The following is an 18,954-nucleotide window of genomic DNA, read 5'->3' on the forward strand; positions in this document are numbered from 1 at the left end:
TGTTTATGCACTGGTTGGTGCAGGCATAGTGGTGCTGTTTATCTATACAGGTATCACTGTGTTTATGCACTGGTTGGCACACAACTCACGGTGCTGTGTCTTTAAAGGCCTCGTGTTTATGTAGCGATTGGTGCAGGGTTTGTCGGTACACGCCCTACTGTGTTTATGCACTGGATGGGGCAGGCTTGCATGCTGTGTCTGTTAAGGCCTCATTATGTTTATACACTGGTTGGTGCAGGCCTGGCGGTGCTGCTTGTCTGTCCAGGCTTAAATGTCTTTATGCACTGAATGGTGCACGCCTCAAGTTACTGTTGGTCTATACAGGCCTCACTCTTATTAAACGCTGGTTCGTGCACGCCTCGCTTTGCTGTTTGTCTGAACTGTCATGATGTTCACACACTAGTTTTGTGCACGCCTTGCGGTGCTCTTTATCTATACAGGCCTCACTGTGTTTATGCTCTTATTGGAGCAGGCCTCGCACTGCTGTCTGTCCAGGCCTCACTCTATTTATGCACTGGTTGGTGCAGGCCTCTCGCTTCTGTTTGTGCAGGCCTCACTGTGTTTATGCACTGGTTGGGGCAGGTCTGTGTTTATGCAGGCCTCGCGCTTCTGATTGTGCAGGCCTCACTGTGTTTATGCACTGGTTCGTGCAGGCCTCGCAGTGCTGTCTGTCCAGGCCTCAGTGTGTTCGTGCACTACTTGGTGCAGGCCTGGTGGTACTGTTTGTCTGTAGAGGCCTCACTGCGTTCAAGCACAGGTTGGTGCAGGCCCCGCAGTGCTATCTGTGCAGACCTCACTCTCTTTATGCACTCGTTGGTGCAGGCCCCGCAGTGCTGTCTGTCCAGACCTCACTCTCTTTATGCACTCATTGGTGCAGGCCTCGCGGTGCTGCTTGTCCTTGCAGTTCTCACTGTCTTTATGAACTGGTTGGTGCAGGACTCACGCTTCTGTTTGTCTGTGCAGGCCTCACTGTGTTTATGCACTGGTTGGTGCAGGCCCCGCAGTGATGTCTGTGCAGGCCTCACTCTCTTTATGCACTGGTTGGTGCAGGCCTCATGTGCTGTTTCTCTGTGCAGGCCTCACTCTCTTTATGCACTGGTTGGTGCAGGCCTGGCGCTATTTGTCTGTGCAGGCCTCACCGTGTTTATGTACGGATTGGTGCAGGTCTCATGGTGTGGTTTGTCTATACAGGCCTCACTGTGCCTATGCACTGGTTGGTGAACGCCTCGCAGAGCTGTCTGTCCAGGCCACACTCTCTTTAAGCACTCGTTGGTGCAAGCCTGGCGGTGCTGTTTGTCTGTGCAGGCCTCACTCTCATTAAGCACTCGTTGGTACAGGCCTTGCGCTTCTGTTCGTCTGTGCAGGCCTCACTCTCTTTATGCACTGGTTGGGGCAGGCCTGGCACTGTTTGTCTGCGCAGGCCTCACTCTCTTTATGCACTGGTTGGGGCAGGCCTGGTGGTGCTGTTTGTCTGTGCAGGCCTCACTCTCTTTATGCACTGGTTGTTGCTGTTGGTGCTGTTTGTGCAGGCTTCACTCTCCTTATGCACTGGTTGGTGCAGGCCTGGCGGTGCTGTTTGTCTGTGCAGGCCTCACTCTCTTTATGCACTAGTTGGTGTAGGCCTGGCGGTGCTGTTTGTCTGTGCAGGCATCACTCTCTCTATGCACTGGTTGGTGCAGGCCTGGCGGTGCTGTATGTCTGTGCAGGCCTCACTCTCTTTATGTACTGAGTGGTGCAGGCCTCATGGTGTAGTTTGTCTATACAGGCCTCACTGTGCCTATGCACTGGTTGGTGAAGGCCTCGCAGAGCTGTCTGTGCAGGCCTCACTCTCATTAAGCACACGTTGGTACAGGCCTTGCGCTTCTGTTGGTCTGTGCAGGCCTCACTCTCTTTATGCACTGGTTGGGGCAGGCCTGGTGGTGCTGTTTGTCTGTGCAGGCCTCACTCTCTTTATGCACTGGTTGTTGCTGTTTGTGCAGGCCTCACTCTCTTTATGCACTGGTTGTTGCTGTTGGTGCTGTTTGTGCAGGCTTCACTCTCCTTATGCACTGGTTGGTGCAGGCCTGGCGGTGCTGTTTGTCTGTGCAGGCCTCACTCTCTTTATGCACTAGTTGGTGTAGGCCTGGCGGTGCTGTTTGTCTGTGCAGGCATCACTCTCTCTATGCACTGGTTGGTGCAGGCCTGGCGGTGCTGTATGTCTGTGCAGGCCTCACTCTCTTTATGTACTGAGTGGTGCAGGCCTCATGGTGTAGTTTGTCTATACAGGCCTCACTGTGCCTATGCACTGGTTGGTGAAGGCCTCGCAGAGCTGTCTGTGCAGGCCTCACTCTCATTAAGCACACGTTGGTACAGGCCTTGCGCTTCTGTTGGTCTGTGCAGGCCTCACTCTCTTTATGCACTGGTTGGGGCAGGCCTGGTGGTGCTGTTTGTCTGTGCAGGCCTCACTCTCTTTATGCACTGGTTGTTGCTGTTTGTGCAGGCCTCACTCTCTTTATGCACTGGTTGGGGCAGGCCTGGCGGTGCTGTTTGTCTGTGCAGGCCTCACTCTCTTTATGCACTGGTTGGTGCAGGCCTGTAGGTGCTGTTTGTCAGTGCATGCATCACTCTCTTTATGCACTGGTTGGTGCAGGCCTGGTGGTGTTCCTCGTCTGCAGCGTCACGATGTTGATGCACTGGTTTCGTACAGGTCTCGCGGTGCTGTTTATGCACAGTCAGACAGACGAGACTGGTCTCTTGGCTCTGACAGTACTGTACCTTAAGTACTAGGACTTCGTTTACATTTGTATTAGAAGATGTACAAGGCCGAGGTCACACGAGGACGTCTTATTTTCTCGTAGATCTGCTTGGTTCAGCGCGTTCTCTTTTCCGAGCTAATTTAGCCAACATTTATAGAATTTTCCATTCGCCTCCTGAACAGGATAAACCCGACCCTCTGCGTCCTTGATCACAGGGGGGCGCACACGAGTTATCGACTGGTCCTTATTGATTCTGCCCTGTGCATCTGTGCCCCAGATGTCCAGGAATAGAGCAGCAGACAGAGGTTCATTCACACAACCCAGGCCTGGTGAGGAGGACTGGGGTCAGGAGCTTCACCCTCTGATGCACAAGGCCCCCTTTCTAAAAGCACAGGCAGCAGCAAACTGGCTCAGAATAATCTAACAATGTATAGCAATAAAAATACTCCTTCCACATGACAGGAACTGGCTGGACGACAGAGCTCACCGCCTTCATTTCAACTACTCGGAGGAAAAGAAAAACCATTGGTCTCTAGGGTGAAGATACACAAAATGGAGGCTGGACCCCTAGATACTCAAACACTGGTTCCGGCCTTGAGAGTGATATCTGCACAGGACTGATGCTGGGGTATGTTTGATTCCATAACGGCAGGGGTGCAAGACTTCTACAACCCCGCCATATTTGTACTGGTACTGGACCTTTTCAACAATACCTGCACCAGGAATGGACCAGCACTTTGTATACAATACAGTCAAATCTGTAATGGCACTTATCTTTAGCACTAGACAGGTACATCCCTGCAATACTGTCATAACTGTGACAACAAGCACTTCTCTACAATACTGTCATACCTGTAACAGTACTGGGGCCATATGTATCAACACATTTCCCCATAGACACAGAATGGGCAAACCCTTTGATACATCTGGCCCCTGGATCAGCACTTCTCTACAATACCGTCATACCTGTAACAGCACTTACCTATGGTACTGGACCAGGACTTCTCTACAATACTGTCATACATGTAACAGCACTTGCCTATAGTACGGGGCCAGCACTTATCTACAATACATTCAAATTTGTAACAGCAATTATCTATAGTACTGACAAGCACTTCTCTACAATACTGTCATACCTGTAACAGCACTTATCCACAGTAATGCCATACCCGAGGACTGGAGCGTCACTTCACTATAATACTTCCATACCGGTAAAGGGACTAGACTGGCACTTCTCTACAATACTGTCATACCTATAACAGCACTTACCTATGGTACTGGACCAGGACTTCTCTACAATTCTGTCATACATGTAACAGCACTTGCCTATAGTACAGGGCCGGCACTTATCTACAATACATTAAAATTTGTAACAGCAATTATCTATAGTACTGACAAGCACTTCTCTACAATACTGTCATACCTGTAACAGCACTTATCCACAGTAATGCCATACCCGAGGACTGGAGCGTCACTTCACTATAATACTTCCATACCGGTAAAGGGACTGGACTGGCACTTCTCTACAATACTGTCATACCTATAACAGCACTTACCTATGGTACTGGACCAGGACTTCTCTACAATTCTGTCATACATGTAACAGCACTTGCCTATAGTACAGGGCCGGCACTTATCTACAATACATTCAAATTTGTAACAGCAATTATCTATAGTACTGACAAGCACTTCTCTACAATACTGTCATACCTGTAACAGCACTTATCCACAGTACTGCCATACCCGAGGACTGGAGCGTCACTTCACTATAATACTGCCATACCGGTAAAGTGACTGGACTGGCACTTCTCTACAATACTGTCATACCTGTAACAGCACTTACCTATGGTACTGGACCAGGACTTCTCTACAATACTGTCATACATGTAACAGCACTTGCCTATAGTACGGGGCCGGCACTTATCTACAATACATTCAAATTTGTAACAGCAATTATCTATAGTACTGACAAGCACTTCTCTACAATACTGTCATACCTGTAACAGCACTTATCCACAGTAATGCCATACCCGAGGACTGGAGCGTCACTTCACTATAATACTTCCATACCGGTAAAGGGACTAGACTGGCACTTCTCTACAATACTGTCATACCTATAACAGCACTTACCTATGGTACTGGACCAGGACTTCTCTACAATTCTGTCATACATGTAACAGCACTTGCCTATAGTACAGGACCGGCACTTATCTACAATACATTCAAATTTGTAACAGCAATTATCTATAGTACTGACAAGCACTTCTCTACAATACTGTCATACCTGTAACAGCACTTATCCACAGTAATGCCATACCCGAGGACTGGAGCGTCACTTCACTATAATACTTCCATACCGGTAAAGGGACTGGACTGGCACTTCTCTACAATACTGTCATACCTATAACAGCACTTACCTATGGTACTGGACCAGGACTTCTCTACAATTCTGTCATACATGTAACAGCACTTGCCTATAGTACAGGGCCGGCACTTATCTACAATACATTCAAATTTGTAACAGCAATTATCTATAGTACTGACAAGCACTTCTCTACAATACTGTCATACCTGTAACAGCACTTATCCACAGTACTGCCATACCCGAGGACTGGAGCGTCACTTCACTATAATACTGCCATACCGGTAAAGTGACTGGACTGGCACTTCTCTACAATACTGTCATACCTGTAACAGCACTTACCTATGGTACTGGACCAGGACTTCTCTACAATACTGTCATACCTGTAACAGCACTTATCCACAGTAGTCCCATACCTTAGGACTGGAGTGTCACTTCACTATAATACTTCCGTACCGGTAAAGGGACTGGTCTGGCACTTCTCTACTATACTGTCATACCTGTAACAGCACTTATCCATAGTACTGCGACACCCGAGGACTGGAGTGTTGCTTCTGTATAATAACGCCATACCGGTAAAGGAACTGGACTGGCACTTCTCGACAATACTGTCATACCTGTAACAGCACGTATCGATAGTGCTGCCATACCCAAGGACTGGAGTGTCGATTCACTATATTACTACCATAGCAGTAAGGGGACTGGACTGGCACTTCTATACAATACTGTCATACATGTAACAGCACTTATCTATAGTACTGGGCCGACACTTCTCTACAACACTGTAATACATGTAGCAGTGCTTATCTATAGTATTGGACCAGTACTTCTCTACAATACTGTCATACATGTAACAGCACTTATCTATAGTTCTAGACCAGCACTTCTCTACAACACTGTAATACATGTAGCAGTGCTTATCTATAGTACTGGACCGGCACTTATCTACAATACATTCAAATCTGTAACAGCAATTATCTATAGTACTGACAAGCACTTCTCTACAATGCTGTCATAGCTGGAACAGCACTTACCTATAGTACTGGACCAGCACTTCTCTACAATACTGTCATACCTGTAACAGCGCTTACCTATAACATAACATAAACATAACAGTACTGGAACGGCACTTCTCTACAATACTGTCATACATGTAGCAGCGCTTACCTATAATACTGGAACGGCACTTCTCTACAATACTGTCATGCATGTAGCAGCGCTTATCTATAGTACTGGAACGGCACTTCTCTACAATACGGTCATGCATGTAGCAGCGCTTACCTATAATACTGGAAAGGCACTTCTCTACAATACTGTCATGCATGTAGCAGCGCTTATCTATAGTACTGGAACGGCACTTTTCTACAATACTGTCATGCATGTAGCAGCGCCTATCTATAGTACTGGAACGGCACTTCTCCACAATACTGTCATGCATGTAGCAGCGCTTACCTGTAATACTGGAACGGCACTTCTCTACAATACTGTCATGCATGTAGCAGCGCTTATCTATAGTACTGGAATGGCACTTTTCTACAATACTGTCATGCATGTAGCAGCGCCTATCTATAGTACTGGAACGGCACTTCTCCACAATACTGTCATGCATGTAGCAGCGCTTACCTGTAATACTGGAACGGCACTTCTCTACAATACTGTCATGCATGTAGCAGCGCTTATCTATAGTACTGGAACGGCACTTCTCTACAATACTGTCATGCATGTAGCAGTGCTTATCTATAGTACTGGAACGGCACTTCTCTACAATACTGTCATGCATGTAGCAGCGCTTACCTACAATACTGGAAAGGCACTTCTCTACAATACTGTCATGCATGTAGCAGCGCTTATCTATAATACTGGAACGGCACTTCTCTACAATACTGTCATGCATGTAGCAGCGCTTATCTATAGTACTGGAACGGCACTTCTCTACAATACTGTCATGCCTGTAACAGCGCTTACCTATGATACTGGAACGGCACTTCTCTACAATACTGTCATGCATGTAGCAGCGCCTATCTATAGTACTGGAACGGCACTTCTCTACAATACTGTCATGCCTGTAACAGCGCTTACCTATGATACTGGAACGGCACTTCTCTACAATACTGTCATGCATGTAGCAGCGCCTAGCTATAGTACTGGACTGGCACTTCTCTACAATACTGTCATGCCTGTAACAGCGCTTATCTATAGTACTGGAACGGCACTTCTCTACAATACTGTCATACCTGTAACAGCGCTTACCTAAGATACTGGAACGGCACTTCTCTACAATACTGTCATACCTGTAACAGGTTTGGAACTGCTTGGTGTGTGGCAATGGAGCGTGGCGCAATGCTATACCACCTGCTTTTTTTATTAGGAAAGATCTTTGGATGAGAAAGAGTATGACTGGCCTTGGTTTGAGATCAGATGTAATTTTACCAGCAAATATATATTGTTATTCTTTGAGGATTTGACAAAAAGTTAATGACTATGGGATACCATTTAAGAAACTGGAACATTACTGACAAAAGAACAAATTAATTATGGTATGTTTCAGATTATGCACAAAAGCAGAATAATTAATGGTTGCTTTAAGATGTGAGAAATATATACCAGATGTGGTTAATATATAAAGTATGATGGGGCAGATGCTACACTGAAATGTTACCGAGAAAGATATTCGAAAACCATATCATTTTTAGACTTTTCATAGCATGCTGAGATGTGCATTTTAGCTAAAGTTTGGCTCTATGTCACATAGAACGTGCGTGCATTTAGGGGACTGATACTTGGGAATCCTGGGGTTAGAGTTAGAAAGAAAGAAGTTTTACAGGAAAATACATTCGTAGATTGGATATTGTGAATATGAAATTGTAGCTCCCCTTTTTCCCTGGCTGAAATGCATTAAATCTTCTTTCAGCAACCTTGGCAGATATCCCGTTCTCTAACTCTGAGAACATCTTTAAGTTCCATAAAACAGGGTTAGGCAGCACTTTCTTAGAAATGGCGTCGGCTCACGTGAGGTGTTGGTGCGCACGCTTTGTTGCAGAACTCATTTGGCCTGGAGTTATACTTATCGGCTGTGAAAGAAGCCCCCTTTGGTACCTTAGGTCAGCTCAATTCCCTGCAGTCTTTCTTTCCCTATGGGCGAAACAGCTCTGATTCAATCCCATATCCTTTACCCTAATCACTTTTTTTTTGTAAATTCTATGAATATTTAATCCTGCTGCTTAAAGCATGCGCTTTTACTTTTACTAGGTGTAAGCCAGGGCTAATGCATTTAGAGATGCTGTCTAATTTACATTTTTGTTGTGTAAAAGGATATTTTTTTTTAATGTGAGGTTAGGCATCTTAGTTTGTTTATGTTTTAACATATATTTAATGCATTTGATTATATTATTCTTAAATGTGTCTGTTATATTGTAACATTTATGGACATAACTGGGTGTTTATATAGCCAAATAAAGCGGTATTTGATTGACTGACTTGATTGAATGATTGATAGATTTTTTCTATGTTTAATGTAGAATGTTAAATGAAGAAATGACATATAGGCAATGTAGGTGATATTCTATAAATGCATGCAGTTTCATGACTTGATTACGTATTTGATCATTTGTTTGTTTTTAGATGGAACAAGTGAACAATCTGAAGCCCTGAGGAAGAGATGTACATCACGAAGCACGTGTTCGCCTTTGCTTGCATATTTGTGAATAAAGCAGCTTAAGCAATATTTAAATCGGTGCCCGTCAAACTTTTGGAACAAATTTGTTTTAATAACATCGCATATGGCAAAGCGGATGTGTTAAGAGGTTTACACCAAACCGGTTTGGGGTGTGCATTTGCGTGCTTGGATTTATCATACCTGTAATAGGACTGGGCCAGCACTTCTTTACAAGGTTTTAAATCCCAACACATATGTCACCGCTGCATTCCTGGAACTGCTTTTGATAATGTTTATTGTCGCACACAAATGACTGCACCAACGCGTTTCGACCTTCGCCGTCTTTCTCGCGGTGGTGAGTCCATTGTTGGTTTCAACTTAGCCAAATTGGCCCGCCCTGCTTCACATGTAGCATTCTGGGACACTGAGTTTTTAGTACACATCGAGTTAGCTAAACATAAAATTAATAAACAAAACAATTCATATTAAAACTGAAAAAGTTCATTTGAAATTACTGATTATATACATTGTTTCCAGCATGAGGCATTACATGTACGAAAAATAGTTTTTATGTATACAAAATAAATATGAGTGTTTGCTTGTGGCATGTTTACAACACTGCACATGTTTCTGGATATAGTTTGCTATTTATTCTCCGTCACCGATGTGGTGTGGAATTAGATACATTTACAAAATATTGATTGTGACAATTCTTATGGACTTATTCCACTTCCATCATTCACAACTTATATATTGTATTATGCATATTTCTATTTCTTACTTTATAACTGAACACTTAAATGGATATTTCATTTTGATCACATTATCTCTTTGGGACTTGTCACCCTCGAGTTACTACCAATTGTCCTCTGCCCATGGGTGACTTAACCTTCTTATTTATAGATGCACATGTATCTCTTCATCATTATTGAGTCCAAAAGGTTGTTTGGTGTGGCGTTTTATAATGTATTTCAATTCTAGTTGTTGCAATAGTTTGGTTCTATCACATCCACATACATTTTCTTTTATCAAGTCGCTACCATAATAGGTTCATGATTTCCAGTCCCTTTCATGATATTTGATTTGATGTCTGTCTAACACATAGTTGACATCTCTGTTTTCACTGCTCATTTATATAGATTGCAGAATCCTTTTCTTGAGGGCACGTATTGTGATCCCGCCGTATCGAAGACCACATTCACAAACTGTGAACTGCATCTTATTTTATGTTTGATCATTATTGATTTGTTGTTTTTATCCATAATTCGTTTTGCATTTTTTCCAATTTTGCAAGCTTTGCAATTTGAACATTTTACAAATCCAGATTGATATTTGCTGATCCAAGTTTTCACCGGTTCATCACTGCAGAGACTTCTCACAAGACGGTCTTTAAGTGATGGTGCCTTTCATACATCAATTTGGGCATCAATCCCAACTTTTCACCGATGTCTGGATCCTTACATATTAGGTGCCAGTGTTTCGTGATCATTTTATTTCTTGACTATCCCTACGGTATCTAAGACTCTTCGTTATTTCTGCTTCATCTGATGTTTACAATTGTTGTTTTCTTGTATCCACAATACCTGTAACAGTGCTGGACTGGCACTTTGTTACACTGGTGCGATAGCTGTAACAGCACAGATCTACAGTACTGCTATATCTGAGGACTGGAACAGCACTCCTCTACAACACTGCCATAACCTGTGGCAAGACTGGACAACCACTCCTGTACAATACTGCAATACCTGTAACAGAACTGGACTGGCACTTTGTGACACTGGTGCGATACCGGTAACAGCACAGATCTACAGTACTGCTATATCTGAGGATTGGAACAGTACTCCTCTACAATACTGCCATAACCTGTGGCAAGACTGGACAGCCACTCCTGTACAATACTGCAATACCTGTAACAGAACTGGACTGGCACTTTGTGACACTGGTGCGATAGCTGTAACAGCACAGATCTACAGTACTGCTACATCTGAGGACTGGAACAGCACTCCTCTACAATACTACCATAACCTGTGGAAAGACTGGACAGCCACTCCTGTACAATACTGCAATACCTGTAACAGTGCTGGTCTGGCACTTTGTGACACTGGTGCGATAGCTGTAACAGCACAGATCTACAGTACTGCTATATCTGAGGACTGGAACAGCACTCCTCTACAATACTGCCATAACCTGTGGCAAGACTGGACAGCCACTCCTGTACAATACTGCAATACCTGTAACAGTGCTGGACTGGCACGTAAAACACTGCCTTAACTGTACCAGCACTTATCTATAGCACTGCGATATTTGAGGTCTGGAACAGCACTTATCAACAGCATTACCAGCAATGGGGCTGGTCTCTCTTCTCTACAATACTGCCAAACCAGTACCAGGAAAGGATAGGCATTTCTACACAATACTACCATACCAGTAACAGAACAGAAACTGCACTTCTGTATATTACTACCATACCTGAAACAGTACTGGACCGGCACTTCTGTACGATACTCCAATATCTGTAACAGGGCTGGACCGGCACTACCGTACAATACTCCCATACCTGTAATAGACCTGGACCGGCACTTCTGTACAATACTCCCATATCTGTAACAGGGCTGGACCGGCACTTCTGTACGATACTCCAATATCTGTAACAGACCTGGACCGGCACCACTGTACAATACTCCCATATCTGTAACAGGGCTGGACCGGCACTACCGTACAATACTCCTATATCTGCAACAGGGCTGGACCGGCGCTACCGTACAATACTCCCATACCTGTAACAGGGCTGGACCGGCACTACCATGCAATACTCCCATATCTGCAACAGGGCTGGACCGGCACTTCTGTACAATCCTCCAATATCTGTAACAGAGCTGGACCGGCACTACCGTACAATACTCCCATATCTGTAACAGGGCTGGACCGGCACTACCGTACAATACTCCTATATCTGCAACAGGGCTGGACCGGCGCTACCGTACAATACTCCCATACCTGTAACAGGGCTGGACCGGCACTACCATGCAATACTCCCATATCTGCAACAGGGCTGGACCGGCACTTCTGTACAATCCTCCAATATCTGTAACACAGCTGGACCGGCACTACCGTACAATACTCCCATATCTGTAACAGGGCTGGACCGGCACTACCGTACAATACTCCTATATCTGCAACAGGGCTGGACCGGCGCTACCGTACAATACTCCCATACCTGTAACAGGGCTGGACCGGCACTACCATGAAATACTCCCATATCTGCAACAGGGCTGGACCGGCACTTCTGTACAATCCTCCAATATCTGTAACAGAGCTGGACCGGCACTACCGTACAATACTCCCATACCTGTAATAGGGCTGGACCGGCACTACCATGCAATACTCCCATATCTGTAACAGGGCTGAACCGGCACTTCTGTACGATACTCCAATATCTGTAACAGGGCTGGACCGGCACTACCGTACAATACTCCCATACCTGTAATAGACCTGGACCGGCACTTCTGTACAATACTCCCATATCTGTAACAGGGCTGGACCGGCACTTCTGTACGATACTCCAATATCTGTAACAGACCTGGACCGGCACCACTGTACAATACTCCCATATCTGTAACAGGGCTGGACCGGCACTACCGTACAATACTCCTATATCTGCAACAGGGCTGGACCGGCGCTACCGTACAATACTCCCATACCTGTAACAGGGCTGGACCGGCACTACCATGCAATACTCCCATATCTGCAACAGGGCTGGACCGGCACTTCTGTACAATCCTCCAATATCTGTAACAGAGCTGGACCGGCACTACCGTACAATACTCCCATACCTGTAATAGGGCTGGACCGGCACTACCATGCAATACTCCCATACCTGTAATAGACCTGGACCGGCACTTCTGTACAATACTCCCATATCTGTAACAGGGCTGGACCGGCACTTCTGTACGATACTCCAATATCTGTAACAGACCTGGACCGGCACCACTGTACAATCCTCCAATATCTGTAACAGAGCTGGACCGGCACTACCGTACAATACTCCCATACCTGTAATAGGGCTGGACCGGCACTACCATGCAATACTCCCATATCTGTAACAGGGCTGGACCGGCACTTCTGTACGATACTCCAATATCTGTAACAGGGCTGGACCGGCACTACCGTACAATACTCCCATACCTGTAATAGACCTGGACCGGCACTTCTGTACAATACTCCCATATCTGTAACAGGGCTGGACCGGCACTTCTGTACGATACTCCAATATCTGTAACAGACCTGGACCGGCACCACTGTACAATACTCCCATATCTGTAACAGGGCTGGACCGGCACTACCGTACAATACTCCTATATCTGCAACAGGGCTGGACCGGCGCTACCGTACAATACTCCCATACCTGTAACAGGGCTGGACCGGCACTACCATGCAATACTCCCATATCTGCAACAGGGCTGGACCGGCACTTCTGTACAATCCTCCAATATCTGTAACAGAGCTGGACCGGCACTACCGTACAATACTCCCATACCTGTAATAGGGCTGGACCGGCACTACCATGCAATACTCCCATATCTGTAACAGGGCTGGACCGGCACTTCTGTATAACCCTCCAATATCTGTAACAGAGCTGGACCGGCACTACCGTACAATACTCCCATACCTGTAATAGGGCTGGACCGGCACTTCTGTACAATACTCCCATATCTGTAACAGGGCTGGACCGGCACTTCTGAACAATACTCCCATATCTGTAACAGAGCTGGACCGGCATTACTGTACAATACTCCCATATCTGTAACAGGGCTGGACCGGCACTACCGTACAATACTCCTATATCTGCAACAGGGCTGGACCGGCGCTACCGTACAATACTCCCATTCCTGTAACAGGGCTGGACCGGCACTACCATGCAATACTCCCATATCTGCAACAGGGCTGGACCGGCACTTCTGTACAATCCTCCAATATCTGTAACAGAGCTGGACCGGCACTACCGTACAATACTCCCATACCTGTAATAGGGCTGGACCGGCACTACCATGCAATACTCCCATATCTGTAACAGGGCTGGACCGGCACTTCTGTACAATACTCCAATATCTGTAACAGGGCTGGACCGGCGCTACCGTACAATACTCCCATACCTGTAACAGGGCTGGACCGGCACTACCATGCAATGCTCCCATATCTGTAACAGGGTTGAACCGGCACTTCTGTACAATGCTCCAATATCTGTAACAGGGCTGGACTGGCACTACCGTACAATAATCCTATATCTGCAACAGGGCTGGACCGCCACTTCTGTACAATCCTCCAATATCTGTAACAGAGCTGGACCGGCACTACCGTACAATACTCCCATACCTGTAATAGGGCTGGACCGGCACTTCTGTACAATACTCCCATATCTGTAACAGGGCTGGACCGGCACTTCTGAACAATACTCCCATATCTGTAACAGAGCTGGACCGGCATTACTGTACAATACTCCCATATCTGTAACAGGGCTGGACCGGCACTACCGTACAATACTCCTATATCTGCAACAGGGCTGGACCGGCGCTACCGTACAATACTCCCATACCTGTAACAGGGCTGGACCGGCACTACCATGCAATACTCCCATATCTGCAACAGGGCTGGACCGGCACTTCTGTACAATCCTCCAATATCTGTAACAGAGCTGGACCGGCACTACCGTACAATACTCCCATACCTGTAATAGGGCTGGACCGGCACTACCATGCAATACTCCCATATCTGTAACAGGGCTGGACCGGCACTTCTGTACAATACTCCAATATCTGTAACAGGGCTGGACCGGCGCTACCGTACAATACTCCCATACCTGTAACAGGGCTGGACCGGCACTACCATGCAATACTCCCATATCTGTAACAGGGTTGAACCGGCACTTCTGTACAATGCTCCAATATCTGTAACAGGGCTGGACTGGCACTACCGTACAATACTCCTATATCTGCAACAGGGCTGGACCGCCACTTCTGTACAATCCTCCAATATCTGTAACAGAGCCGGACCGGCACTGCCGTACAATACTCCCATACCTGTAATAGGGCTGGACCGGCACTTCTGTACAATACTCCCATATCTGTAACAGGGCTGGACCGGCACTTCTGAAAAATACTCCCATACCTGTAACAGGGCTGGACTGGCACTTCTGTACAATACTCCCATATAACATGGCTGGACCGGCACTTCTGTACAATACTCCAATATCTGTAACAGGGCTGGACCGACACGTCTCTACAATGCAGTCATACCTGTAACAACACATATCTATAGTACTGCCACTTCTGAGGACTGGAACGGCACTTCTCTACAATATTACCATACCTGAATACAACTTATCTACAATACTGCCCAGTTTACAACAGGAGTGGACCGGCACTATCGTACAATACTGCCCTACCTGTAACAGACATGGACTAGCCACGTATAGACAGTACCACCCTACCTGTAGCAGGACTGTACCTGCACCTATCCGCAATAGAGCCAGAGCCGTAACAGGAGTGGACTGGCACTTCTCTACAATACTACCATACTCGAGACTGGCACTTCTTTGTCATTCTGCCTTATTTGTAACAGGCGTGGACCAGCTCTTCTCTACAATACTGCCCTACCTGTAGCAGGACTGTACCAGCACCTCTACGCAATACAGCCAGAGCCGTAACAGGAGTGGACCGGCACTTCTCTACAATACTACCATACTCGAGACTGGCACTTCTTTGTCATTCTGCCTTATTTGTAACAGGCGTGGATTGGCACTTCTCTAGAATACTGCCCTACCTGTAGCAACACTGGGCAAGCACTTATTGCCAATATAGCTAGAGCTGTAACACGAGTGGGCCGGCACTTCTCTACAATACTACCATACCCTTAGCAGACCTGGACTAGCACGTATTGACAGTACTACCCTACCTGTAGCAGGACTGTACCAGCACCTATCCGCAATAAAGCCAGAGCCGTAACAGGAGTGGACCGGCACTTCTCTACAATACTACCATACTCGAGACTGGCACTTCTTTGTCATTCTGCCTTATTTGTAACAGGCGTGGATTGGCACTTCTCTAGAATACTGCCCTACCTGTAGCAGGACTGGACTAGCATGTATTGAAAATACTGACATAACTGTAACAGGACTGAAAAAGCACTTCTGTGCAATACAGTCAGAGCTGTAAAACGAGTGGACCGGCACTTCTTTACAATACTACCATACTCGAGACTGGCACTTCTTTGTCATTCTGCCTTATTTGTAACAGGCGTGGATTGGCACTTCTCTAGAATACTGCCCTACCTATAGCAACACTGGGCAAGCACTTATTGACAATATAGCTAGAGCTGTAACACGAGTGGACCAGCACTTCTCTACAATACTACCATACTCGAGACTGGCACTTCCCTGCCATTCTACTTTATTTGTAATAGGAGTGGATATGCACTTCTTTAAAATACTGCCCTACCTGTAGCAACAATGGACAAGCACTTATTGACAATATAGCCAGAGCTGTAACACGATTGGACTGGCACTTCTCTGCAATAATGTCATATTTGAAACTAGAGTGGACCGGCACTTCTCTACAATACTGACAATCCTGTAGCAGGAATGGACCAGCTCGTCTCTACAATAACACCATACCTGTAACACTACTGGACCGGCACGTCTCACAATCATACAATACTGCCCTGCCTGTAGCAAGACTCGACCAGCACTTATTGAATACAACCACAGCTGCAACATGACTGGACGGGCACTTCTCTGCGAAACTGTAATATTTGAAACCAGAGTGGATCAGCACTTCTCTGCAATAATGACACTTATAAACAATAGATAAAAAATAAAAAGGCTGTGAAATGCAATATTGGCATGCTAGTAGTGAAGCAGGACAGGCACACATCCACTTTAGGGCTGGATCAGTAGTAGGGCTGGGCAGGGACACCTCTATAATAATGCAGTTCTTGTAATGGGACTGGACTGGCACCTGTAACACTGCCATGGTTGTACTGGGACTGGACTAACGGTTCTCTACAATGATGCCATGGTTAAAGGCCTTTGGCCCACACTTCTCTCACTGACTTAGTTATAATGGACTGGCACTGCCTTACAACAGGGACACACTAGTAAGGGCGGCGGACAGGCACTTCTATCCAATCCTGCTAATCGTGTAATGTGTTTGTGGCTGTCCTCTCTTTCCATAGTGTTGTTTCTTCTGCAGAGCTTGAAACACACCACTGTAGTGCCACAGGTGTTGTCAGGGCCGGCTTTAGCACTGGTGGTGCACGGTGCAACAATTTTTTGGGGCAACGCACCCCTCCCACAGCCCCCCTTTCCCCTATGACCTCCTCCTCAGATTCCCTCACTTCCAAAAGTGCCCCTCATCTCTCCATTGCCCCTCTCTCACATACATTTCATTTGTTTTAAAGCGCTGGTAAAGGCTGGCTTTACTAATCCATTCAACTATCCACATAAAATACAGATCTGTTCTTTGCAGCAGGCATGTTAACCCTCTGCACTACTTTATGGCGAGTCAAAACTGCCACTAGACAAAACTCTGATCCGCCTCTCTAGCAGGAACATTAATCACAGGAGCCATCATAACATTTGTATTGCTGCCTGAAAGCACATGGGACTATGCAGCAGGGGCTTTTAAATTGGAAGTTATGGCTAAACACAGCGCTCCCCACCCTTCAAGGGGTCGTGCCCCCACCTCCAGGTCAGCACCCAGTGCAGCAGCACCGCCCTAAAGCTGGCCTTGGGCGTTCTAACACTTCTTTCTGAAATGTGGGCAACCAAGGTATTAAGTAACGTCAACGCAGCAGATAAACTCTTACCTCCAACATCGGACATTAGGCCCCAGATCACACGGAGAAGGTGGAGTCCTGGCAACAACGCACAGAATAAGTAACAATTCTGCCTGTTGTACTGATAATCAGATGTATTTTCTTAGCTGCTAATGAGCCAGGGCAGTCGGAGACCACAAGTCGCTTTTCAGGCAGGAGGATGGATTGTATTAATGAATTCTTTTTGCATCAGCGAAAACGTAAAAAAGTAACGATTGGAGAAGGAAATAGAGCATACACATCAGGGCGGGCAGTCTTCATGTATGAGCGATCCAGGGCACGTTTTAGGTGGCATGAACGGTACTCTCGATAAAGTATGGATGGTGTGCCATACATTTCTGTATCCTCGGGAAGATTACCCTGACAACAAAAAAGAAAGCCATGTTTAGCTATAAAAGACCTGCTACTAGAATCGAACTGCACATCAGAACCAAACATCCACCTGAGAAGTAGAACAGATGTGACTGTAGGACTCACAGGGCCCTGTAGGACCAGTGAGGCAGTAAACTCCCTGCGCATCATGGGAGACACAGACCACTTCCTCCAATAAGATGCCAAGGCCTGCCAACCAAAGAAAGACCGAGAGCCCGGGTACCAGAAATGACACGTTACCACAGTTAACACAACGGGGCCCAGTTAGCAGAATGTGAAGTACTGGCGGGTTAAGAGTATACGGGGGAGGGCGCCGTGAGGGACCCGCGGCGACAGAGCGTCTGAGATAAACGCTAGGATGCACGGGGGACCGGAAAACCCACAGCTTCCTGTCCATCGGCCTGGAGCTGGAAGCCCCCCTGTCGGAATTACCCAGGGAAACTTGCCAGTGATGGACAAAAGTCCCATGTACTGAAATGAGAAAACAAAACTGAAAGCACCTGTACCTTGGAATTCACGAAGAAAGCGGACAGGGATAAAATAAAGTAACATCCTTATCATGTTATTCATACTCGGGGACTAGGCTGTGATGTCATCAACGTTCCACCAGGACAGAAGTTTACCGAAATTACTAATAATTGTATGGACAGCTGCAAAAACACTGCAATCAGGTATTATTTTTACCATTTCGATGACAATAATAAAGCAGCAATTAAAAGAAGGTGCCATTCAAAGAGTACTTATTTATTTAAAAGGTTTTTAGACCCTGGAAGGGTATCAGAGCGCTTTACAAATGTTACATCAAATAGATAGCTTGATACAGTTGGTGCAAAAATAAGAGTAGATAGCTGGGAAATCATACGTGATGTCAAACATTAGTAGTGGGAGTACTTCAGAGCTGTTTAAATTACCTTGAAAAACAAGGAGAGGGGCTCGTCTATTCCAAAAGGACAGAGCTC

General features: G+C 46.1%; 1 protein-coding gene across 3 annotated transcripts in view; it reads right to left on the reverse strand.

Moving 5' to 3' along the window:
- The window catches only part of OPHN1 (oligophrenin 1), a 656,285-nt gene that overhangs the window by 620,532 nt on the left and 16,799 nt on the right, over window positions 1-18,954 (reverse strand). The window contains exon 2 of one of the 3 annotated variants that reach the window (XM_085608319.1): window positions 17,615-17,983. The exons of the other annotated variants lie outside the window; for them this stretch is intronic. Within the exon in view, the coding sequence (XP_085464445.1) occupies window positions 17,615-17,630 (16 nt within the window). The 5' untranslated portion in view covers window positions 17,631-17,983. The remainder of the gene's footprint in view (window positions 1-17,614; window positions 17,984-18,954) is intronic. 3 annotated transcript variants of the gene reach the window in all.

Source organism: Triturus cristatus, chromosome 5_2, assembly GCF_964204655.1.
Source record: "Triturus cristatus chromosome 5_2, aTriCri1.1, whole genome shotgun sequence".
Taxonomy (NCBI): Eukaryota; Metazoa; Chordata; class Amphibia; order Caudata; family Salamandridae; genus Triturus; species Triturus cristatus.